This window comes from Pongo pygmaeus, chromosome 9 (assembly GCF_028885625.2).
Source record: "Pongo pygmaeus isolate AG05252 chromosome 9, NHGRI_mPonPyg2-v2.0_pri, whole genome shotgun sequence".
NCBI lineage: Eukaryota > Metazoa > Chordata > Mammalia > Primates > Hominidae > Pongo > Pongo pygmaeus.
This window is the reverse complement of record NC_072382.2, coordinates 106,591,748-106,616,852: the sequence shown is the minus strand read 5'-3', so window position 1 is coordinate 106,616,852 and position 25,105 is coordinate 106,591,748. Positions and strand designations below refer to the sequence as shown.

At 37.1% G+C, this 25,105-nt stretch overlaps 1 protein-coding gene and 1 long non-coding RNA gene across 4 annotated transcripts in view; one reads left to right on the top strand and one right to left on the bottom strand.

Moving 5' to 3' along the window:
* The window catches only part of LOC134740278 (uncharacterized), a 69,901-nt gene that overhangs the window by 21,148 nt on the left and 23,648 nt on the right, over positions 1-25,105 (bottom strand). For all 3 annotated transcript variants that reach the window (XR_010127630.1, XR_010127631.1, XR_010127629.1), the window contains exon 2: positions 4,428-4,481. This is a non-coding gene — a long non-coding RNA (uncharacterized LOC134740278). The remainder of the gene's footprint in view (positions 1-4,427; positions 4,482-25,105) is intronic.
* LOC129007267 (caspase-5) lies at positions 306-16,543 on the top strand. Its single transcript, XM_054437879.2, has 9 exons — positions 306-516; positions 1,984-2,235; positions 5,920-6,029; positions 7,169-7,342; positions 8,873-9,107; positions 10,335-10,478; positions 11,875-11,984; positions 13,522-13,624; positions 15,015-16,543. The coding sequence occupies exons 1-8, from the start codon at positions 438-440 to the stop codon at positions 13,618-13,620; spliced, it is 1,203 nt and encodes a 400-aa protein (XP_054293854.2). The 5' UTR covers positions 306-437; the 3' UTR covers positions 13,621-13,624; positions 15,015-16,543.

Below are 25,105 nucleotides of genomic sequence, written 5' to 3'. Positions count from 1 at the left end.
TGGGTGCACACATTTCAGGTAGATCATCATGAGTTTGAGCAAGAGAGAGAAATCTGAACACAATGGATGACCAGGAATTTAGCATTAGGCCCAATGCCGCAGAAAAGAAAAAGACAAGCTATAAAAAACAAACTTAAGTGGCAATGAATTGTTTAACACAGCCTGGTAGGAATTTGATGGGTGAGAGAATGCTACAGGTACAAAGAAATAATGCGTATTTGTTGAAGACATGGTAAGGCAGAATGTATTTTCAAGGGTGTTTTACATTACAGAGCTTTGTCTAAAGCAAGGGCAAAACTCTTTAAGCTGTGCCCATAGTTGAAGGAGTCTTTATATTTCTGATAGAAGACAGCTGCAAAAAAAAAAGGCGTAAGAATTTTGAAGCTGTGTTCAAATGTATCCTTCAGAGTGGATTGGATAACTTGGTGATAAACCACATGCTAAAGAACAACGTGGCTGGACAAACATCTATCCAGACCCTACCTAATACGGATCAAAAGTCGACCAGTGTAAAAAGTAAGACTGGATATTTTACAATGGATATTTCCAATTTTTTAGAATCTGTTCAATTCTAAGACCCACACAGTGACTTCTGTGATCCCCCTATCCTCCTTCCTTTATGAAATTATCATTTTCACCAAACCTATAATTTTTCTTTCAGGGACTACCTTGTCTTTTGTGGGGTGGGATCCAGTTTCCAATCAGCTAAAAGGCTGAGTTCTTGGGTTCAGATTGTGCACTATAATTAATAGTAGAGGCTTGTAGTAAGACATATTCAAACCTAAACCTAGATTCTGTTATTAATAATCTGTGTGGCTTCCTGCATGTGTCTTAACCTCTCTTGCTCCCTAATCATCAGTCTTACCATCTATGAAATGGGGACAATTTCAGTACCTTCTCACAAGACTGTGGAAGGTTAGAAACATTGTGTTGGCTGGCATCAACATGCCAATAACTCCCAAGATATTAACTGTCATCCAGAACTCTCTCCTCTGAGCTCCAGACTCATTTAGCTCTTAGACGCATTTTCAACAATTCTGCTCCAGTGTTTCATTGGCTTCGTTAAACTAATGATTACCTAAAAATTAAACACTTTTTCTTCTAAACAAATTTGTTCCAACTTTAACCCCTTTCCATTTTAGTAAAAGAAACTAATATATATCAAATTTCTCCCACCAGAATGCAACTGGTTGCTTTACCAATGACTGGCAGTAATTAGAAGAGGGCCAGGCACAAAAACTTATCACTTTGATATCTATATTTTCCAATAAAAATTCAAATTATGCTAAGGTGTAGTGATTAACCTGATGTCACATAAATTCACCATGCTAGATTAGTTATCATATTATTTTCAATTTCAAATTTTGATTGAGGAAAAGATGCGAAAAAATTAGGACTCTGGATGCAGTCATCCATTTGTTCATTAAGTCATGTATTTAGCAAGCATGCTAAGTACTTTTAAGTTTGAGCACAAAGATGTTAATGAGCACAAAGATGTGGGTATAGGATGTGTGCTAAAAATGCAAATTCAAAGATATAGTGCTTTCCCCAAGGAAACTAAATACAGCAAAGAGGCAAGATTGTCTAGTCTAGTAGTATTTACAGTCTAGACAAGAGCATGGACTGTCCTGGGAGTGTCCATTTCAGGTAAATTATCATCATCATGAGCTGTGAGCAAGAGAAAGAGAAATATGAAAACAGCAGGTGACCAGGAAGTTAGCATTATTCCCAATGCCACAGAAGGAAGAAGAAAAGCTATAAAAACAAATTTAAGAGGAAATGAATTGCTAAGCACAGTCTGGTATGAATTTCATAGGTGAGAGAATTCTGCAGTTGCAAAAAAAGATGTGTGTTATTCGCTGGAGACATGGTAAAATAGAATGTATTTTTAGAGGAGTTTCATATTACAGAGTTACGTCTTAGGTGAAGGCAGAACTCTTTAAGCTGTGCCCATAGTTAAAGGAGTCTTTCTATTTCTGACAGAAGACAACCACAAAAAAAAAACAATTAAGATGTTGGAATACCTGGGCAAAGATGTTCTTCATGGTGTTTTTAATCATTTGGCAAAACACGATGTTGTGACATTGAAGGAAGAGGAAAAGAAAAAATATTATAATGCCAAAATTGAAGACAAGGCCCTGATCTTGGTAGACTCTGTGCGAAAGAATCGCGAGGCTCATCAAATCTTTATCCAAACACTTCTCGATATGGACCAAAAGATCACCAGTGTAAAACGTAAGGCTGCATCTAACACAATAAATATGTTAAATTTTCCAGAATATATTCAACTCCAAGGCCCATGCAGTGTTATCTGTGATCCACCTACACTTTCATTTCTAAACTCTCATTTTCAGTAAACATGTCATTGTCCTGTTAGAGACCACCTTGTCTTTTATGGGATGGGATCAAATTTCCAATTAGCCAAAAAACTGTGTCCTTGTGTTTAGACAGTGCACAGAAATAGTTAACAAGGGAGATTTTTTTAGTAGGAGATACCTAAACCTAAACTTAGATTCTGTCACATGTGAACTATGCAGCTTCATGCAAGTTTCTTGACCTTCCATTCTCCCTAGTCATCAGTCTTACCACCTGTGAAATGTGGGCAATTCCAGCACTTTCTCACAAGACTGTCTACAGCTAGAAACATTGTAATGCCAGGCACCACATGCCAACAACTTCCAAGATACCAGCTCTCATTCAGAACTCTCTCATCTGAGCTCCAGACTCATTTAGCTCTAGCGGCATATAAAACAATTCTGCTCCAGTGTTTCACTGGCATCACAAAATGAATACAGCTAAAATTAAACACTATTTTCCAGAATAAACGTGCTCCACTTTTAACCCTTTTCCGCTTCAGTAAAAAGAAGTAACATGCACCAAGTTTCTGCTACCAGAATGTAACTGGTTTCTTCACCAATTAATAAGAGTAATTAATGGAGATCCTGGCACATAGCAGATACCTAATTAATGTGTGATGAATAAACAAATGAAGTATATGCATGCAATAAAGAGTGCTTTCTTAATTATTATTTGGGTGCTACAAATTAGAATTTTCCAATGCTGACTCATTTCTGTGAGTTACAAAATTATGATCAGGGAACTACTATAAAATGTTTAAATTTTATAACATTTCAAAACTTTTGACATAGATTGAATTATCAGTATTATTAGAGCCTAAATGTTCTCAGATTCATGTTTTCCAGGGAAGGACTCATTTTGCCATAGACTTTAAACTGAAATCTTCAGCCCTGAACTACTACAGCTTACCAATAATCATATACAATCATGAACATAAAGCAACATAAATTGTTCAAACCTCACTACACAAAATAAACTCCCCTTCTCTACAGGGAAAGTTTCCCCTCAACAGCAACCACATGCTAGTATAGTTGTCCAAGATTTTAGGCAAGGATGCATTCTTATTAGTATTTAAACTGGTCTTTTGCAAGTATTTTCCTTTTCCTCAAACCTGGAATGGCATGAGGAAAAAATATCGGTTTTTAAAAATCAGAGATAATGCAACAAATAGGAATCATATTTGTAGCAATAAGGGCTTCAAAATGATTTTAGCAATCCCAGATATCATATATGATGAGCACTAAACTCTAAACTGAATTAGCCTATCTGATCAGCAGAGGCTGTGGCAAGAAGGAGGCAGCTGCAGATCCCTGCAGGAGGGGTCCAGTGGCTCTCTGCACTCTATCTGCATTTGGTTTCTCTAGAATGATCGATCCCAGAATACTTTGAGTACACTGGCCCAGCAGACCAGGAAGCTGGGTGGGCTGGGCTATGAGAAGAGGTACAGGCCTTGGCTAGGCCTTTGGATATGGTTATAATTCTGAGGGTTTCCAGCAGAGCATTGGATTCTGGAGTGCAGGATAAGAAGAATCCTAGCTATTCGTTTGTTATTTAACAAACTGTTTACATATATATATACACACACACACACACACATATATATATACACACTGTATACCAATGATCTGATTTAGTCAGGAGATAACCACGTAAGTCCCTACGTGCTGTAGGAAATTGCTTTACTGATCCTGTACCACTCCACTACTCTCTTTCTTGTTGTGTCAATGTAAAGAGATTCCTGAGCAGATTCCTGAGAGACTCCTGTTCCATTAGACAACAGATAAGTCTCAAATTGAAATTTTTATCTAAACTGCTGATTTCCACATTACTTCTTGTTGCACTGCCAGGCTAATAGAAACTCTCTTTGGAAGCAGACTGCACTATAATATTTATTATTTTGTAATAAAATAATATTTTTGTACTAATTCAACCACTGAATATAAGATAGAATTTCTGTCTAATTTCTAATTTTACTGGAAAACACCTGTTCTACACACAGACACATAAAAATCATTAAGAGATGACTGTTAAGTTGGAAGTTCTCCAGACCTTTAAACAGGAAAACATACCCTCAGACCAGGAATATCCCAGGACCCTGGATGTCTTCACATTGGCAGACTTTTCTGAAATGAGAAGAAAAAGCATCTGTCACTGTTTAATCTATGAAAAAAGAGATGCTTAGAAGGTATGGTTTCCTTACACACTTAGAACTTATTGCATTCCCAGAACTCATGCTTTTATCATACACTTTAGTAAGACATTTACTTTAAAATATTATTAAAAATGAACAGAAACAATTGATTGAAACATAAAAAATACATGAAATATTTAAAAACAATATAAATTTTATACAGAACAATATTACTTTACTCATGATTCCTATGTCTGGGTTGGGTCACGTAACCAAACATAAAAGTTTGCTTGTTCATTTCTTTCATGAAAAGAAATCTTGTTATTAGATCTTACTAAATTCTTCTTCGAATTTGTATACGTAAATTCCTTTTTCTTTTCCAGAAGGAGGGCTCAATAATCTCCCAGTTTTTTGCACAATATCGGTCAAAAGAGATCAATATTACATTTCACAAGGGGATAGATCAGAATTACTCAGAAGCAAACTTATCCAAAAGAGATGTATTATTTCCTCACATTATAAAACATGAGTTGGACAGTGTTGGCTGTCCAGCAGTTTAGAGACAAGATGTCCAGAGTTATGTCAGAATCTCATACAAATATTTGTCCCTTTGACTTTGGACACAGTACTATTGTGTACTGTGTTGTCACTAGACAACCTTTCTTCATATATAGGTGATTTCACAATTTGTTGAAAGATAACTGAAGCCTATTTCTTCTAGAATAATTACTAATTCACATAAAAGTTGCTTAAAAAATACCAGGATGGTACAGAATTCAATATTCTATTAAGCGTTTGTTGTATACATGTATCTGTATGTGGTGTGAACTAGGAGGGGACTATCAATCCAAAATGGGATGTTGTCCCATCCACTTTTGTAGCCACCAGACATAACTTGTGGCTAGTGACACATGTTGAAATAATAATATTTTGAATATATTACGTTAAATAAATATATTATTACAATTATTTTTACCTTTTGTAAATGTGATATTAGAAAATTTAACATTGCACATGGAACTCACATTGTATTTCAAATAGCACTCTGACAAGTATTTATTTAGCACACTCTTGCCCAGACACAGCAGAAAGTCCAAATAAATGAATGAGTACCCTAGTGTAAAACCACTGGAAAAATCAAACTGTTTTTCTGAATATAGAAAAGCCAAATTTAACTTTAAATCATCAAGATTTTTTCTCCAGAATAATCGGAATCATTTTCTTCTTGGTGGGGTTGTGGGAGTCTGCTTTCTCTATCAGGGAATTCTCACAACACATCTCCTTAAGCCGGAAATTAGGTACAGCTATAACCCCTACATACAAAGAGTCTTTTTCCTAGGATTTCTCTCTCTCTCACTCTCAAGGTTCTTAGGTAATAAATTGGGTCACAGAGGCAGAAACCGTAATTTATATTTTGTGATATCCCACAGCTCTTCTGCAAATCGAGGCTGGACCACCTGAGTCAGCAGAATCTACAAATACACTCAAACTTTGTCCTCGTGAAGAATTCCTGAGACTGTGTAAAAAAAATCATGATGAGGTGCTGTGCTCTTTGTATGAAATGGGGAAAAAGAGAGAAACAACTGCTTTCATTAAATGCAATGCACATTTTTAAAAATGGGGTCTTGCTCTGTTGCCCAGCCTGGAGTGCCATGGTGTGATCATAGCTGACTGCTATCGTGAACACATGGGCTCAGAGATTCTCCAGCCTCAGCCTCAGCCTCCCAAGTAGTTAGGACTACAGATGCACACTACCTTGCCAGGCTGATTTTTTTTTTTAAATTTTTGTAGAGATATAGTCTCCCTATGTTGCCCAGTCTGTTCTCCAAATCCTATCTTCATGAGATCCACAGCCTTGGCCTCCCAAAGCACTGGGATTACAGGCGGGAACCACAGTGCCAGCCATAAATGCACAAATACTTAAAGCACTAAATGATGAGGGGGTGGTGACAGTGGTAACCTTTATGATAGATGCTTTCAGCAGGCAAGGGTTTATATGGCTTCAAACAGATACCAATGCTCATTCAATCCATGATAAAATGTAGCTTCCTCTTTTTTATCATTTATTGATTTTTGTATCTATTTGGGATTTATTACAATTTCAGATATAGCCACAAAATAAAATGTTTATAACATGGCTGAGTAGTAATTGTTTGTACTCAGTTGAAAAGCCTAGACATAAAATATATTTGAAAAGTATAATTAAATCTTGAAAATCATTGTAAGTTTATGTTTTTAAAATAGTACCAAAATAATCATAATATGGAGGGCAAAGAAAATTTGCTATATTTATTTTTACTGGAGCCGATGACAACACCTCTTGGTTTATATGAAATTTGATTTGAACCTGAATATAAGAAATGTTTGTGTAGGTGGAGAAGAAAAAGGAGAAGGAAGGGGGTAGGAATTATTCTAGTTTCCTCAAGATTCTTGAGTGATCATTCCAGATATGTCCCGGTTCTTGCTCTGGGCTCTAGAGAGACAAGAAGGTTGAATAATCATTCCAGATACGTCCTGGTTCTTGCTCTGGGCTCTTGAGAGAAAGGAAGGCAGTGTCTTCTGATAGAGGATAGGGAAGGGGGCAGCTGCATGAGGTCTTAAAAAAGCAAAATTGTGAGGCATATGCAGGTAGAAAAGAGACTCGGGTAATCAAAATTGCTTCATCTCCATCTCCTGCAGATCTATCCAATAAAAAAGAGAGAGGACCGCACACGCCTGGCTCTCATCATATGCAATACAGAGTTTGATCATCTGCCTGCAAGGGATGGGGCTCAGTTTGACATCCTGGGGATGAAAGGGCTGCTTCAGGGCCTGGACTACACCGTGGTTGAAGAAAAGAATCTCACAGCCAGCGTAAGAACCCCTAAGCCATCTCACACTCATCCATAGGCAACACATATTCTTCTAATAATTAGTTAGCTTTACAGAAGTTCAACAAGGTTTAACAACCTCTGGGTTCGTGTGCGTGTGTGTGTGTGTGTGTACATGCGCACATGCACTAGCAAATGAAATTATTGAACACATAAATCAGTGTCTCTTTTGAGCCTCAAATACCCTCAACTCCACAAAACTAGACAAAATATGATTGGCATGTATTTTCACAATTGTTATTGAGTTCCAATAAGATCAGGTGATTGGGATGTAGCCCCAAGATTCCACATAAAATCACAGAGTAATGTGTTTTAGGCAGGAGGCACTCTATTTTTATTTTTATTTTTTTTTGAGACCAAGTCTCACTCTGTTGCCCAGGCTGGAGTGCAGTGGCGTGATCTCGGCTCCCTGCAACATTCACCTTCCATAAGCGATTCTCCTGCCCTATCGAGTAGCTGGGGCTACAGGAGCGTGCCACCACGCCCGGCTAATTTTCTCTCTTTTTAACAGAGATGGGGTTTCACCTTTGTTAGCCAGGATGGTCTCGATCTCCTGACCTCATGATCTGCCTGCCTTGGCCTCCCAAAGTGCTGGAATTAGAGGCATGAGCCACCGCACCCGGCCCAGGAGTGCACTCTTAAAACAAATATTAAATCCAAACTTTGAGGCCAAGAGCTTTTCCTGATACTGTGAATAAATCTGTAAATGATACAAGAAGCTTCAAATTTACAAGGATCTAGGTTAGAGTGGAGATAAAATCTCACAATATAATCAAAACCGGACAATTTCAGATAATGAGTGTGTGTATGTGTCTGTATAAGAATAACAAGAGAATCCAAAGTAAGCAAAAAGGAAACATGAGAGACAATGTTGGATGTGGTGCGATGTTTTTGGGTTGGTCCAGAAAAGCCTCTGTGGGGAGAGAACACAGGAGTTGGACGGCACTACGGGAAGGAATGGGATGGCTCTGGGAAGATGCGAATGCAGCGCCTTCCCAGTAGGGGCAGCTACCTGTGAAAGAGCTGAGCTGAAAATGAAACTGGCACATGTGAGGCACAAGAGAAGATCAGTGTGACTAGAGATTGAAGCAGAATAGACATAGTGTAAGGATGAGTATGGTCAGGCCAGAAGATTGATTTTATTCTAAGCAACGTACGTTGGGTTTTACAAGGACAGTGGTGTGATGCGTTTATAACACATGACTCTTCTTAGGAAAGGAGAGAAAAGATTGAGATAAAAAAAGTAATATAAGTAACATATAAAAATATACAATATATTAAGAAGTCAGTGTATGGTGTGTCAGCAGGGAGAAAAAGTAGGAACCCACAGCCCCATTACAAAGGAAAAAACAAAACAAAAAAACATAAAACAGCTGTCATGACTGAGTAAGTGCTATGTGAAGCACCACGACCCGGATGTTACATATGTTTCTTGTTTCGCTCATGGTAAATCTAGGAGGTCCCATTAATTGTGATGCTTCTCCGACTGAAGTTAGACATTGCTCTTTTCCAGGATATGGAGTCAGCGCTGAGGGCATTTGCTGCCCGACCAGAGCACAAGTCCTCCGACAGCACGTTCTTGGTACTCATGTCTCATGGCATCCTGGAGGGAATCTGCGGAACTGTGCATGATGAGAAAAAACCAGATGTGCTGCTTTATGACACCATCTTCCAAATATTCAACAGCCACAACTGCGTCAGTCTAAAGGACAAACCCAAGGTCATCATTGTCCAGGCCTGCAGAGGTGGTGAGTGCTGAGGCTGAACATCTAACAGTTTTGAAGGTGTATGCAGAGGATTGTGATGTTTGGTTTATATTTAGGGGAAACAATGTTAGACCTCATCCAGTGCAAATAAAGTACATTGAATTATGAAGAAACTCTACCTAAGGGGCTGATATAATAAGAAATTGTCTCATCAGTGGAGAAATTTCTGTACAATTTTATCCGCAGTAAGTGGTGAAGGAGATCATCAGAATCCCTAAATCAAAGTTAAACAGAAATATTCAAACTTTGAAATGGAATCATGTACATGATAGCTTGATTTGTAAATGATTTACAGACATGTTGACATGATGTGGTTTCTGAAGAATTTGCACTTGAAACTGAAGTTATTATGTGATACAAGCACCCTATTTATTCATAATTATTGAAGAGAAAATGAGTTGGGAGTTAAGGAAACTTGAGGGGATTTAAGTCAATCTTCTCTCTCCCTCTTTTTATTCCTGACTTCCAATTACCTCATGACTATTGGGATGTATGTTTTGTTTTGTATTTTTAAGAAAGCAGCAATAATTTAACTGAAAACTGGTAACGACATGATAAATTCACTATTAATTTACACATTGTTGAATGACACTAGAGACAAAGCAAAATGTGTGTGTGTGTTTGCATGTGTGTGGCTCTGTATGTATGTATGAAATTAGTTAGAAAGAACACTGAAAAATAACAAGGTGGGCAATTGTGGTAGCCATGCTAAGTGAGACACATCAGTGTATAAAAAGTTGATGTCTCTTGATCCAACCCAAATGCCCATCAATGATAGACTGGACAAAGAAAATGTGGTACATATATCTCATGGAATACTGTGTAGCCCTAAAAAGGAATGAGACCATGTCCTTTGCAGGGACATGAATGAAGCTGTAAGCTATCATCCTCAGCAAATTAACACAGGAACAGAAAACCAAACACCACATGTTCTCACTTGTAAGTGAGGGTTGAACAATGAGAATACATGGACACAGGGAGGGGAATATCACACACTGGGGCCAGTCGGGGGGTGGGGGACAAGGGGAAGGAGAGCCTTAAGACAAATACTTAATGCATGTGGGCTTAAAACCTATATGATAGGTTGATAGGTGCAGCAAACCACAATGGTACACGCATAACTATGTAACAAACCTACACGTTCCGCATTTCTATTCTGGAACTTAAAGTAACATAAAAAAAAAAAAAAGAAAGTTGATGTCTCTACAGAAAAACATGGGGAACTCTGGGTCAGAGACTCTCCAGCATCCTTGGCAGTCATCTCTTCACAGTCATCTGAGAACCTGGAGGCAGATTCTGTTCGCAAGATCCACAAGGAGAAGGACTTCATTGCTTTCTGTTCTTCAACACCACGTATGTGTCTTTTAGTAAAAGTCAAAAATTTGGGGGTGCTGAGGCCACCTTTGAATGATTCTATGAAATCAAGATAGGCCCTATGCAACAATGAGCTGAGAGAATGGTGTGTGCTCTCTATATATTTTGCATGATCTTATGTGTGCTGTGAGAACAGATTCCTTCCCCCTCCCACGCACACATTTTAAAAAATTGTACTTTTATTACAAGTGTTACACTTTACAGTCTAAGGCACACCAAATATTAAAGCAATACAATACAAGGAATCCCATTCTCCACACACCATGTAAACATAAATGATGGATGCTGTTTTTTTAATAAATCCATTTAACATTTTGAATAGAAGTTTTATGGATCCCAGTACTGGCTGTCTTTCCAAATGATCAACTTCAAGCCCTCTTCTACATATATCCCACTTGATCCTACAAAAAGCAATGTTATTAACTGTCCAGATAAAAATGTGAATGCACTTTAAAAAAAGTAAGAAATGTTAGGGTAGGGCTAATTAGGTCTAATTACAGGAAACAGTCGTTTGTATTTCACCTCTAGGTAATCATCCTAAAGGGCTTTATATTTTACTCTTTCCAAGTTGTAAATTTTCAAGTCTTATTTTTAAACCACTTTATGGAAGCATAGCTGACATATGAAAACTGTACATATTTAATGTATGCAAGTCAAAAATTTTGGAGATTAGTACACATCCCTAAAATCATCACCCAAATGTACGCTGTAAACATCTCTCCTCCAAAAGATTCCTCCAGCTCTCTATTTATTATTATCATCATTCTGCAGGGGTGTGATAAGGATAATTTACATAAGATCTACTCTCTTTGCAAATTTTTAAGTATATAAGACAGTATTATTTACTATTGGCACCATATTATACAGTATTTTTCTATGATATTTTAATCTTCTATAACTGAAACTTTGGATGTGTTCATCTATTTTGTTTATTATATGGTGAAGACATCATGGTGCAATCTGTAAACAATCTTGGAGCCCAACAGCAGTTTTTTGTTGCTTCCTCACTGAACCTAAAAGTTTATTCATCCTTCTGAGCTTCTATTCTTTCCTTTGTAAAGTGGAACAATTCCAGTTATTTCTCAAATCCCCTTTTCTAAGCAAAGTGAATGAACATGAGGCCTATAATAAGAAGTCAGTTCCAAGAATCAAAATACAATCACTATGCAATCTCTTACAATGCTTACAAACTGTGTTTTTTGTTCAACCTTTGCCAGCTTTTCTGTTTCCTCTGTGTGAAACCTAAGTAAATGTTAGGTTATAAGGGATTTTCATAAATCTATCAAGTAAATTCCCAAGCTATGGAAAAACAAAAGTATAAACAAAAACACAGTGAAAGTCGTAGCCCAAGGCATACCAGGCTGTATCATCATAGATAACGTGTCCTGGAGAGACCGCACAAGGGGCTCCATCTTCATCATGGAACTCATCACATGCTTCCAGAAATATTCTTGCTGCTGCCACCTAATGGAAATATTTCGGAAGGTAAGCTTCCATTTCCTTTTCTAGTCATTTATTTATTTGCTCAGAAAGAATTTATCATTATTCACTAATTGAATAAAAATGACACACTTCTTCAGGCAAGCAAAAGTAGTATGGCACCTGATTTCTGTCATTCAGGTGTTTAAAATCTGGTTTAGAGAAAGAAAATGTCAATATATCCCAGAAGAAGAGCAAAGTAAAACAAAATAATATCAGCTATAAGCTTCCTGTTTTGGGTTATAAGTTATTAAAATTCAGAGAATAGAAAATATTTTAAAATAATTTTGATTAATTTACTAAATGAATAAAAACTGGATGGAGGTGAGGGGCTTCATCCTGATGACAAAAGGGTAAATGAGGCTTGCATGGCTTAAGACTACCTAGGACTCACACTTTTGTGAGAGATATGGATACTGGAAATATGGGTTAACAAAAAACTGTGCAATTACAGATTGTGGTAGAATTCATAAAGGCACGTAAGAGGGAATAAAAAAAATCACTCTTTCCACGGGAAAGGGCAGAAGGGAAGGTTTGCTACTCCTTGCCCAACTTGGGACATTCCTTATTCCCCATCCTTCCTACTTTATTTTCTCCACAGTTCTTACCTCCTCCCATTAAGCATATATTAATAGTTTATTTAGTGTCTGTTTTTTACCTGTATGTACTCACTAATATGCAGACTTCAGGATGGCGGGGATTTGCTCAGCACCTCAATATGCCTGACATATAGCAGACATTCAATTAATATATATTGAATAAATAGATGCATAAATGAATAGATAAATGTTCCTTCTCTTTTTGAGGGAAAATAGGATTGGTATTAACACAGGAAAGTGTGGTTGTTTCTAAATTAAAAATTATAGAGAACAGCAAAACTCTTGTGGGAAAAGGAAGATATACCACTGGTGTTTAAAGAAGATTGTACCACAAATTGAGATGGGGTTTCTGTGAATAGAGAACTGGGAAGGTAAATCCTTTTGGATGATTAGGAATTATACATTGGACTTTTGAGGGTATTCCTGGAAAAAGAACTAGAAATATTGGATTTACGGTAAGCAGGATCTCATTGATCAGTCCATGCATAAGATTTCAGAGGTCAGCGTGGTGGTGTGGGCATGAAAGTTGTTCAATGTTCAGGCCTTAAAGCAAGATTCTGGGATTTAATTCTCCTTAAATTGAAGAATCAGCATTGGTGGGGGTTGAAAGTACTAAGTCTTCCATATCTGGTTCTCATGAGCATATCCCAAAGGATATTTAATTGATTTCCACATCTGTAGGTCAAAAATGGAAAATAGAGAAAATGGAGGTTGAAAAGCCTTGACTAGGCATGCAGTGTTTATTTTGATGTAAAGTGTACAGTATGACATGGGGTGTCAATTCTAAGAGGTAGAGTAGCAGTTTTAAGGAGTTGGAATATCCATGGGCTTGGTCCTATCAACCCTGGAAGCTCTCTTCATTCAGGCATTTCCTGGTTCATGGTGTAAGATGCTTTCTGAGGATCCAAAATCCCTCATATCTCATTTACTGTTTTTTCTTTTAGGTACAGAAATCATTTGAAGTTCCACAGGCTAAAGCCCAGATGCCCACCATAGAACGAGCAACCTTGACAAGAGATTTCTACCTCTTTCCTGGCAATTGAAAATGTAAGTGTTGAGAGTTGTTGGAGGGCGAAATAAATTAAAGAGCTATATTGGTGATGAAGTTCAATGACCAATGACAGCTGACTGCTTGTATGGTCAAGTTAGTCTTCTTTATTGATGTAGTCTGGTGAGTATTTATTTGCTCTTTTTTATTCTACTTATATGCATTTAGTTTCCCCCAACTATACAATCAATCAAGGAGTAAGGAAAATTGCAGCAAAATGTAATACATAATGAAAGTCCTAGGTTAGTAATTATTAAAATAATAATGTACAAATATTACCATTATTAATTATATTCATTTATCTCTCATACACTCCCTCTCTTTGTCTCTCTCTCTGTTTCTCTCCCACCTGCCACACTTGGTTACCAAACATTGCATCAGACCTTGAACAAAACAGAGTAAACACAGGAGCTATCTATGGGGAAAGCAGGGCTTTGGTCCTGAGTGCACATATCACATTACTGTTGTTGACTTTCTCCTTAGTTCAGCTAAAGATGGGGTCCTTGTCACACGACCATGAGAAATTAGGCTCACAGACAATCTGAAAGGTGAGGAGGGCAGGGTTTATTGTGTGAAAAGGAAAAAAATGGGAAACAGACCATTCTCAGAGCCAGAGCTCTGCTAATGCCCTTCCTGCCTCGCAGATTGAATACCAGGTACCACCCAGGAAGAGGAGAGGCCAGGCTTCTCCCTGCTGCAAATGGCATGAACTTCCCAAGGCTCCACCCCAGTGAGCATTTTTCCCAGTGCACAGGCTGGTGGGAGGTTCTGCCAGGGAGCCCTTTTTACTTGGCTGTCTCATTACTGACATTCAGCCACAGTTATTGGACTGTAGAAAATACATGCTCAACTATAGGTACTTTATTCAGGAAAACCTTCCTTGAAATAATGAAATTGGAATAAAGAATGGACAGAGTTGGAGAGTGAATCATGTGGTTCTTATGCAGGAGAGGTGTTCCAGCACAGAATACAAGTGCAAATGCCCTGGGGCAGAAATATGCTGAACATGTTTAAAAAGAACTACAATGAGATAGTGTGACCAAAAGAGAATGCAAGTGAGGGAAATGACAGAGACAAATTAGGAGAAACAGTGAGGAGCCTCATCACAATGTGCTTGAACATCACATGGTAAATCTTTAAAAAAAAATTATCTGAGTAGATAGGAAACCCTTCCAGTTCTTTGGAAAAGAGAAGTGACATAATTTAACTTAGGTTTTACAAAGATATTCCTGAGTACTTTTTGCTAAATAGACACAGAGGTCACAGATGGAAGTCGAGGGAAATGGCAAAAGCATATGGCAGAAGATGGAAGAAGAATCATAATGAAGGATGGGATGAAGGCAGTGAGGGGTAACCATCTTGACCTTCTGTCCTTTCTCTCTTCTGCAGGAAACCACAGGCAGCCCAGTCCTCCTCTGTCAACAACAAAGAGCACATTTACCAGTATAGCTTGCATAGTCAACATTTGGTATTTCGATAAAAGTAAAGACTATATCTTTTTAGATTGTATGAACTGTATCTTTTTAGATTCTCTAATAGACAATATAATTTCAATGAAAATGGTGGACGAGTGAAAATGAAGTGGAAGAAACTAACTGGATTTTCGAGTTTTATGGCTCATGTAACATCTGTACCTGGCTGATGAAGACGACTGGCTGTGACTTACCGCCAGCAATAGAATGAAAGAAGATAGTGTTTAAAAGTATAAGATACCACCTCATACCCATTAGAATGACTCCCATCAAAATATACAAACAAACGGAAAATAACAGGTGTTTGCAGGGATGTGGAATAATCGGAACCCTGTGCTCTGTTGGTGAGAATGTCAAATGGCACCACTGTGGAAAACAGTATGGAAGTTCCTCACAAAATTAAAGCTAGAATTATCATAGGATCCAGAAACTCCACCTTTGGGTACATCCCTAAAATAATTGAAAGCAGGGTCTCAAAGATACATTTATACACCCATGTTCATGGCAACGTTGTTCATGATATCTAAAATGTGGAAGCAACAAAAGTATCCATGGACTGAAAAATGGATAAGTTAAATATCGTATATAGATATAATAAAATACAATTTAGCATAGAAAGGAGGGAAGTTCTGACATATGCTAAAATATAGAGGAACTTTGAGGACATTATGCCAGGTAAAATAAGCCATTCACACACACAAAAATACAATATGATCACACTTATATGAGGTACCTAGATTATCAGATTCACAGAGACAGAAAGTAGAATGGTGATTGCCAGGTGCTAGGGCAGGAGAAAATGAAGAGTCATTTAATGGTTATAAAGTTTCAGATTTACAAGATAGAAAGAATTCTGGAGGTAGATGGGTGATTTTTGTGCAAAATTATGAATGTATTTAATACTATTTGGCTGTACACTTAAAATTGTTAAGCTTGTAATTTTGTTATGGCATTTTACTATGATAAAAATTGCAAAAATATAATGATATAATTGAAAGTGAGAAGGTATGAGGGCAACATTAATCAACTTACATAGAGAAAATTTTAGCTACTGAGCAACATTGATGAAAGAAGAAATTAGGGTTAAATATATTATTTATGGTTTCACAATTAATCAATAAAAAGTTTGAACATCATGACATCATCAAATATTAAGTAGAATAGACCAGATATGTGGCTATGTAAGTGAGCTGCATCTCATTTTTCATATGAGGTAGTCAATGGCATTGTTTATGTTCCATATTTCAGGAAACACAGAGCTATAATAGTCATTGAGAATTCCAAATGTTACTGCCAAACAAAACAAAACAAAAATAATTGAAGGAAATTACATCTAGTATGTGGGACTAAAGGTGGGGAGAGTTGTACTGGGAAATATGATTTTTATTGTATTCTTTTCTGTACTATGGACTGTCTCATGAATGTATTACTTTGACAAAACATTTAAAATTATATTGAATTGACGCTTTTAATAATTTATAGATTTCTAAAAATCAGATAGTATTGAATTTTAATGTGCTGAATTTTTAAAGGGTTTGTCCTATGTTGTGAAGCAAAAATTAAACAAATGGAGCAAATTGTTGATAATATAATTATATGATACTGGTGCTATAAGGAAAAAAGGTATAGGTAAATATGTGTCTGCCAGTTATTTATTTCTGGGTATCAAAACACCCAAAACCTCAGTAGTTTGACACAATAAGCATTTGCTATTGTTCACAAGGTTACCAGTTAGCTAGGTAGGTCTTGACTCTGCTGAGATTATCCATGTGTCTGAGATCACCTGTGCATGGGGTAGGCATCTTTACTGAAAGGCTGGGATCTCTCATATGTTTGGAAAGCACGTGGCTGGTCTAGAATGACCTTGGCTGGGGCAGTTGGGCTCTTTTCCACATGATGTGTCTTATTAGCCAGCAATGTGGCTCAGGCTCGTCCTCATTTAGGTTCAGGTGTCCACAAGGAAGAAGAGCACCAGGCTTTGTAAAGCCTGAGCTGGGAACTGCACGAGGTCCTTCTACTGCATTATGTTGGCCAAAACCAAGTCATAAGACTGGTTCAGGGTTGAAGCAAAGGTCAAGGATACTAGGAAGCCAAAGATTAAGGAAATCAATAAAATCGGTAATGTATTAAGTGTTTTACAAAAGCATAGAAAAAATTCAGAAAGATGCAAGCTAAACATATAATTGGGGTTACCTTGTGTCAAATTAAAGAGTGTGGATAATCCCTTTCCACTTTACAAACTTTTCTATTGTTTAATTTTAGTGGCAAACCTATATTTATTATTCAAAAGTGATTTAAGTATCAGTCTTTTGTACATTTAACAAACAAAAAAACCCAAGTGAGTGTGATAGATAAACAATACCCCAATTGACACATGAACAGAACTGGAGACAGAAGAAAAGCGATCACTTATGTGACTTTTCGAAACAGTGAAGGGAGTATCACTGGCAGCCTTAAGTCAGCCTCTTTCCCCTCACCTTCCAAATTTATACTTCCAGGGTTGTGCAGGCATCAGTGGAGTGAGAACTCCCAGCAATTTAGAGACTAGTGGTGGTACAATGAAAAATAGGAGTTTAATTTGAATTATTAACGGTGTTAAAAATTGACAGGAAAACAGAACACAGAGACTTATGTTTGCATGTAAGTGTGCATGCTTTCATTATGATAAATTTGTTATATCAAAAAGAGAATTTTAGAAGGGGGAGGAAAAATCACGTACCAAAATTGAGAGTGCAAAACGATAAGACACATTTGGGAATTAAAAAAATTGTATGGTTGCAATGTAAAAGTTGAAGTATGGTTTGAAAAGATTAGATGTACTGAAGAAATATATAGGAGTAATTATTTGTCCTGGGGACAGTGTAAATTATTTTAGAATATTATTAAACAGGGGCATTATTTATAGTCGGATTTATAATTAAGAAAGATGGCTTGCAGAATGGACAGCAGGTTGAATGGCATACAGGAAGCCAGAATTGCCTGTGTTACAATTCTTTGCCAAGACTCTTAAAACTAAGGTTGGGTAGAATTAGAATTCATAACTAGGAATCAAAGTAAAAATGAATTGGGTTCAAATAATATATAAGTTCTTTTTCTGTTAGTCTTTCATTTCCAAACGACTTCTCTTTCCCTCCATTCATATATGTAGCTATCTTCCATTGGAGATAATAATAATCAGTAATGTCACCCAAAGAGAAAAGAAGAATTTGACTTAAAAGGGGAAAATTAGACTTAAAATATATTAAAAAAATACTCTCTCATCTGCCTTGAAGGGCAGGCATTTTCTGAAATAAAGACAAGAATTTAGTGAAACTATTTTCCTTTACTCAGAAGAAAGATCCACCCTGTTCCTTGTTTCCCTAACATCCAGTGAAAGAAGTAAATAGTGTTGACATATACTCATATTAGCAAGTATTTACACATATTTTGAAAGTTTTAAAGACATGGTACCTGTAATCTTTTGCCTTGTAATCTTTTGATCCATAATCCCACCATTATTTTTAGTTGGAGAATATGTATAACAACAGAGAAAAGTATGAGATGCTTTTTAACTTTTAATTTTGGTGTTATCACAAATAATGAATGCACTTATGAGATACATGGGATATATTGATACAGGCATGCAACGTATAATAACCACATCATGAAAAAATAGGATATTTATACCCTCAAGCATTTACCCTTTGTGTTATAATCAAATTATCCCCTTTTAGTTATTTTTTAATGTGCAATTACATTATTTTGACTATAGTCACCTGCTGTGCTGTCAAATACTAGGTCTTATTCATTCATTCTAACTAACTTTTTGTACCTATTAACCATTCCCACCTCCTTCTGCAACCCTCCACTACCCTTCCAGCTTCTGGTAATCAACTTTCTACTCTCTATGCTCATAAGTTCAATTGTTTTTATTTTTAGATTCCACAAATACATGAAAACATGTGATATTTGTCTTTCTGTGGCTGGCTTATTTTGCTTAATGTAATGATCTCCCATTCCATCCGTGTTGTTGCAAATGACAGAATCTCAGTCTTTCTTATGGCTGAATAATACTGCATTGTGTATATGTACCATATTTTTTTTATCCATTCATCTGTTGATGGACACTTAGATTGCTTCCAAATCTTAGCTGACGTAAACAGTGCTGCAAAAAAATATGGGAGTGCAGATGTCTCTTCAATATACTGATTTTCTTTCTTCTGGCTACATACCCCGAAGTGGAATTGCTGGATTATATGGTAGCTTTATCTTTAGTTTTTTTGAGAAGGCTCCAAACTGTTCTTCATAGTGGTTGTACTAATTTACATTCCCAACAGTGTATGAAGGTTTCCTTTTCTCTGCATCCTCACCAGCACTGGTTATTGCCTATCATTTGGATAAAAGTCATTTTAATTGGGGTGGGATGATGTATCATTGGAGTTTTGATTTGCATTTCTCTGATGATCAATGGTGCTTTTCATAAGTCTGTTTGTTATTTTTATGTTTTCTTTTGAGAAATATCTATCCAAATCTTTTACCCATTTTTATTTTTTTCTTTTACCCATTTTTAAATCAGATCATTAGATTTTTTTCCTATAGAGTTGTTTCAGCTCCTTATAAATTTTGGTTATTAATTCCTTTTCATTTGGAGAGTTTGCAAATATCTTCTCCCATGCTGTTGGTTGTCTTTCACCTTGATTATTTTCTTTATTCCACAGATGCTTTTTAACATGATATGATTCTATTTGTCCATTTTTGCTTTTGTTTCTTGTGCTTGTGGGGTATTACTCAAAAAAATTTTGCCCACACCAATGTTCTAATAGTTTCCCTAATGTTTTATCTTAGTAGTTTCATAATTTTGAGGTCTTAGATTTAAATCTTTCATCTGTTTTGACTTTTTTTTGTATGTGGCAAGAGATAAGATTATAGTTTCATTCTTCTGCAAATGGATATCCTGTTTTCCCAGCACCATTTATTGAAAAGGCTATCTTTTCCCCAGGGTATATTCTTGACACCTTTGTCAAAAATGAGCTCACTGTAGGTGTGTAAATTTGTTTCTGTGTTCTCTATTTTGTTCCATTGGTCTATGCATCTGTTTTTATGCCAGTACCATGCTGTTTTAATTATTATAGTTCTGTAGTATAATTTGAAATTATGTAATGTGATTCCTCTAGTTTTGTTCCTTTTGCTCAGGATACCTTTATCTATTCTGAGTCTTTTGCAGTTCAATATAAATTTTAGACTTATTTCATCTATTTCTGTAAAGAATGTTGTTGGGCATTCTTTTTATTGGACAGAGATGGCATTTGGACAGAGATGGCATTCAGTCTGTAGGTTGCTTTGGGTAGTTTGTACATTTTAACAATATTAGATATTTCCATTCATGAGCATGGAATATCATTTTATTTTTTGTGTCCTCTTCAATTTCTTTCATCAGTGTATTATAGTTTTCATTGTAGATGTCTTTCCCTTGTTTGGCAAAGTTAAATCCTAGGCATTTATTTACGGCTGCTATAAATGGGATTACTTTTTAAATTTCTTTTTCGAATTGTTTAGCGTTGGCATGTAGAAATGCTACAGATTTTTGTATATTGATTTTATCTCCTATAACTTTACCAAATTTGTTTATCTGTTCTAATAGTTTTCCGGTGGAGTCTTTACGATTTCCAAATAAGAAGAAAATATAATCTGCAGACAAAGATAATTTGACTTCTTTCTTTTTAATTTAATGCCTTTTATTTTATTACTCCTGCCATTTTGTTATTTGTTGTTTGCTTGTTTTATGGTCCTATCTTCCTTTTTTCCTTTCTTTCTGTCTTGCTTTTAGCAAAGGTGATTTTCTCTTGTAGTATGATTCAATTTTTTGCTTTTTACTTTTTGTGTATCCATTGTATGGATGCCATGAGGTCTGCAAATACTATCTTATAACTCATTATTTTAAACTGATAGCAGCTAAATACTGATTGCATAAACAAACAACCATGGGAAAAGAAAACTAATAAAAACTGTATACTTTAGTTGCATCAACTCAATTTTTAACTTTTTATTGTTTCTCTTGATGTCTTCGTGTACTGTCTGCATCTTGAAAAGTAGTTATAGTTATTATTTTTGATTGGTTTACTCTTTCTAATTAAGAGATGTTTACACATCACAATTACAGCATTATAATATTCCATGTTTTTCTGTGCTCTTACTATTACCAGTGAGTTTTGTATCTTCAGATGATTCTTTCTTGCTCATTTAAGTCCTGTTTTTCAGACTGAAGAATTTGGTTTAGCATTTCTTGTAGAACATGTCTGGCGTTGATAAAAGCCCTCAGCTTTTTTTTGTTTGTCTGGGAAAGTTTTTATTCATCTTTTTTGCTTGAAGGACATTTTCATTGGATATGCTTTTTTAGGGTCAAAGTTTTTTCCTTTGGCATTTTAATTATGTCATGCCACTCTCTTCTGGCCTGTAAGGTTTCCACTGAAAAGTCTGCTGTTAGATGTATTGGAGTATGTTATATGTTTCTTTCTCTCGCTGCTTTTAGAAATCTGTCTTTATCTTTGACCTTTGGAAGTTTGATTATCAGATGTCTTGAGGTAGTCTTCTTTGGGTTAAATCTGCTTGGTGTTCTATAACTTTCTTGTACTTGAAGGTTGATATTTTTCTCTAGGCTTGGGAAGTTTACACTGTTGGCGGGACTGTAAACTAGTTCAACCATTGTGGAAGTCAGTGTGGCGATTCCTCAGGGATCTAGAACTGGAAATACCATTTGACCCAGCCATCCCATTACTGGGTATATACCCAAAGGACTATAAATCATGCTGCTATAAAGACACATGCACATGTATGTTTATTGCAGCAGTATTCACAATAGCAAAGACTTGGAACCAACCCAAGTGTCCAACAGTGATAGACTGGATTAAGAAAATGTGGCACTTATACACCATGGAATACCATGCAGCCATAAAAAATGATGAGTTCATGTCCTTTGTAGGGAGATGGATGAAATTGGAAATCATCATTCTCAGTAAACTATCACAAGGACAAAAAAACAAACACCGCATGTTCTCACTCATAGATGGGAATTGAACAATGAGAACACATGGACACAGGAAGGGGAACATCACACTCTGGGGACTGTTGTGGGGTGAGGGGAGGGGGAAGGGATAGCATTAGGAGATATCCCTAATGCTAATGACGAGTTAATGGGTGCAGCACACCAACATGGCACATGTATGCATATGTAACTAACCTGCACATTGTGCACATGTACCCTAAAACTTAAAGTACAATAATAATAAAAAAAGCAAAAAAAAAGATATTACTCCTTTGAAATAAACTTTCTATCCCTATCTCTTTCTCTACTTCATCTTTAATGCCAATAACTTTTGGATTTATCCCTTTGAGCCTCTTTTCTAGATCTTGTAGTCATGCTTTATTGTTTTTTTTCTTCCTCCGTCTCCTGTGGCTGTATACTTTCAAATAAACTGTCTTCAAGCTCATTAATTCTTTATTCTGCTTGATCAATTCTACTATTAAGGGACTCTGACGCATTCTTTAGTATATCAATTATATTGTTCAACTCCAGAGTTTCTGCTTGATTCATTCTAATTATTTCAATCTCTTTGTTGAATTTACCTGATAGAATTTTGAGTTCCTTCACTGTGCTATCTTGAATTTCTTTGAGTTTCATTAAAACAGCTATTTTGAATTCTCTGGACAGTTACAGACATAGAATTTTGGAAGAATTTTCTAGATTATCAGACGGGCTCTTGTTCTTTTTTCTTATTTTGTCCCAAACAAAAGAAAGAGTCTCTCTTTCTGTGCTGAGCCATCTGGAACTGGGGTGGAGAGACAAAAGCACCCCTGTCACCACCACCACTATTTCAGACCTGAAGCCAGCACAGCACTGGGTCTCTCCCAAGATGCTCTGTAATCACTAACTGGCTACAACTTCTGTTCACTCAAGGCCCTAGGGCTCTGTGATCAGCAGGTGGCAAAGCCAGACAGGTTTGTGTTCTTCCATTCAAGGTGGTGAGCTCCCCCAGGTTCTCTATAGGCCCAGAAATGCCATTTGGGAGCCAGGAATTGGAGTAAAAAAATCTTAGTAATTTGCCTGTTGTTCTATTCTACTGTAGCTAAGCTGGCATTTAAACCACAATACAAAGTCCTTCCTGCTTGTCCCTTCCCTTCCCACAGGCAGAGGAGACTTTCCCTGTGGCCACCACCACCACAGGCCCATGGGGCATTCTACCAGGCCACCACTGATGTTCACTTAAAGCCCCAGGGCTCATCTGTCAGTTTGTGATTAATGCTACCAGGCCTGAGACTCACCCTTCAGGGCAGTGGGCTCCCCTGTGGCTCATGACAGGTTCAGAAATGCTATCCAAGAGCCTAGGCCTAGACTCAGATACCCTAAGATCTTGATTATTGCTCTACCCCACTGTGGCCAAGCTGGTACCTAAAGTGCAAGGCAAAGTCCCCTTTACTTTCTCCCCTGCTTTCATCAAACTGTAGGAGTCTTTCAGCATAGTCACCACAGCTGGGAATGTGTTGGATCACAGCTGAATTCAGGACATCTTAGAGCCCAGGGCGCATTGCATACTACCTGAGTATTGATTATTAAGGACACAAAGACTCTTTAGTCAGCAGGTGACGAATTCTGCCAGGACTGGGTCCTTCCCTTTATGGCACTGGGTTCCCGATTGGCTAGGGTGTGTCTAGAAATGTCATCTGAGAGCCAGGGCCTGGGATGGGTATCTCACATCTTTACTAGGTGCCCTATCCTACTGTGGGTGAGCTAATATCCAAGATGCAATACAAAGTCTTCTTTATTCTTCTCTCTCCTTTTCTTAAGCAGAAAAAAGAAAGCACTTTCATTGCTGTGAGCTGTGCATCCTGGGGTTTGCGGGGAGGTGAGACAAACACCCCCTTAGCCACCTGGCTAGTAACTTTCCAGGTTAATGACTCTGAGCCCAGCCCAGCACAAGGAGTTCCCTAGTAATTGTAGTTCTTGAATCCTAGACTGCCTTTCAAGTCTACCAAGGACCCCAGAGCACTTTGGCTAGCAGTGATGAGGCTTGCTGAGCAACTCAAGTTTCAACCACTGGGATAGACAATTCCTCTCTGGCTAGGGCTGGTTCAAATGCTCCCACCATGCACAGGCACTGGCTGAGCCCATCACAGCTTTGTTCTCAACTATGACATGCAACATTGAGTTCAATGTAATGTCCCTCAGATGCTGTACTCTCCCTCCTCCAACGCACCGACTTTCCATACTGCTGCATGGCCTCTGCCGGGGGATAGGGGAAGATTGGTGTCTACCATTCAAGACTGTCTCTCTGACCCTCTTCAATGCCTCTTTCAGCAATAAGAAGTTAAAAGCAGGTACTGTGATTTCTCACTGAGTTTGGGAAACCACCTTTGAAATGATCTATACAGGAAATTTTAAAGTAAAAAGAATATGCACTTATTAATTAGGAAAAACATTATTTTACTCCAATTTTTGACACATATTTCATCCACTGACATTGCAAGCCCCTGGAAGTAATTCTGGAGTAATATTTAAACTTGGTTCTGTATCATCATCATTGTTATTCTTATCATATATGAGATTATCCTAATAAGTCTGAAAACAGTGGAAAATTACTTTATTCTGAAATTTAAATATGAAATCAATAAATATGATAGTGCAAAGGTATGAAATGTTATATTAATAACAAGTCTGAAGTCTAAGAGACTTGGCAAACTGAAGGAACATAAGCACACATTCGAGGAAAGTCTATGTCTAGACATACATTGAAATAAGAAAAAAGAGTCACAGAGGCAGGGGTGACAGTACCCATTCCTCTTCATTTTGTGGGAGGGAGCCTTGGCCAAATGATAACAAAGCATTTAGTGATGGTGAAAGTATGCAAAGGGTTGCGTAATCAATGGACTTTGATACTTTCATCCATAAGCAGAAGTATTTCCTTTAAGTTGGAGTTATTAGCTTGATGATATTACAAATTGATTTATCTCATTCCCCCCTCATTTGATTCTATG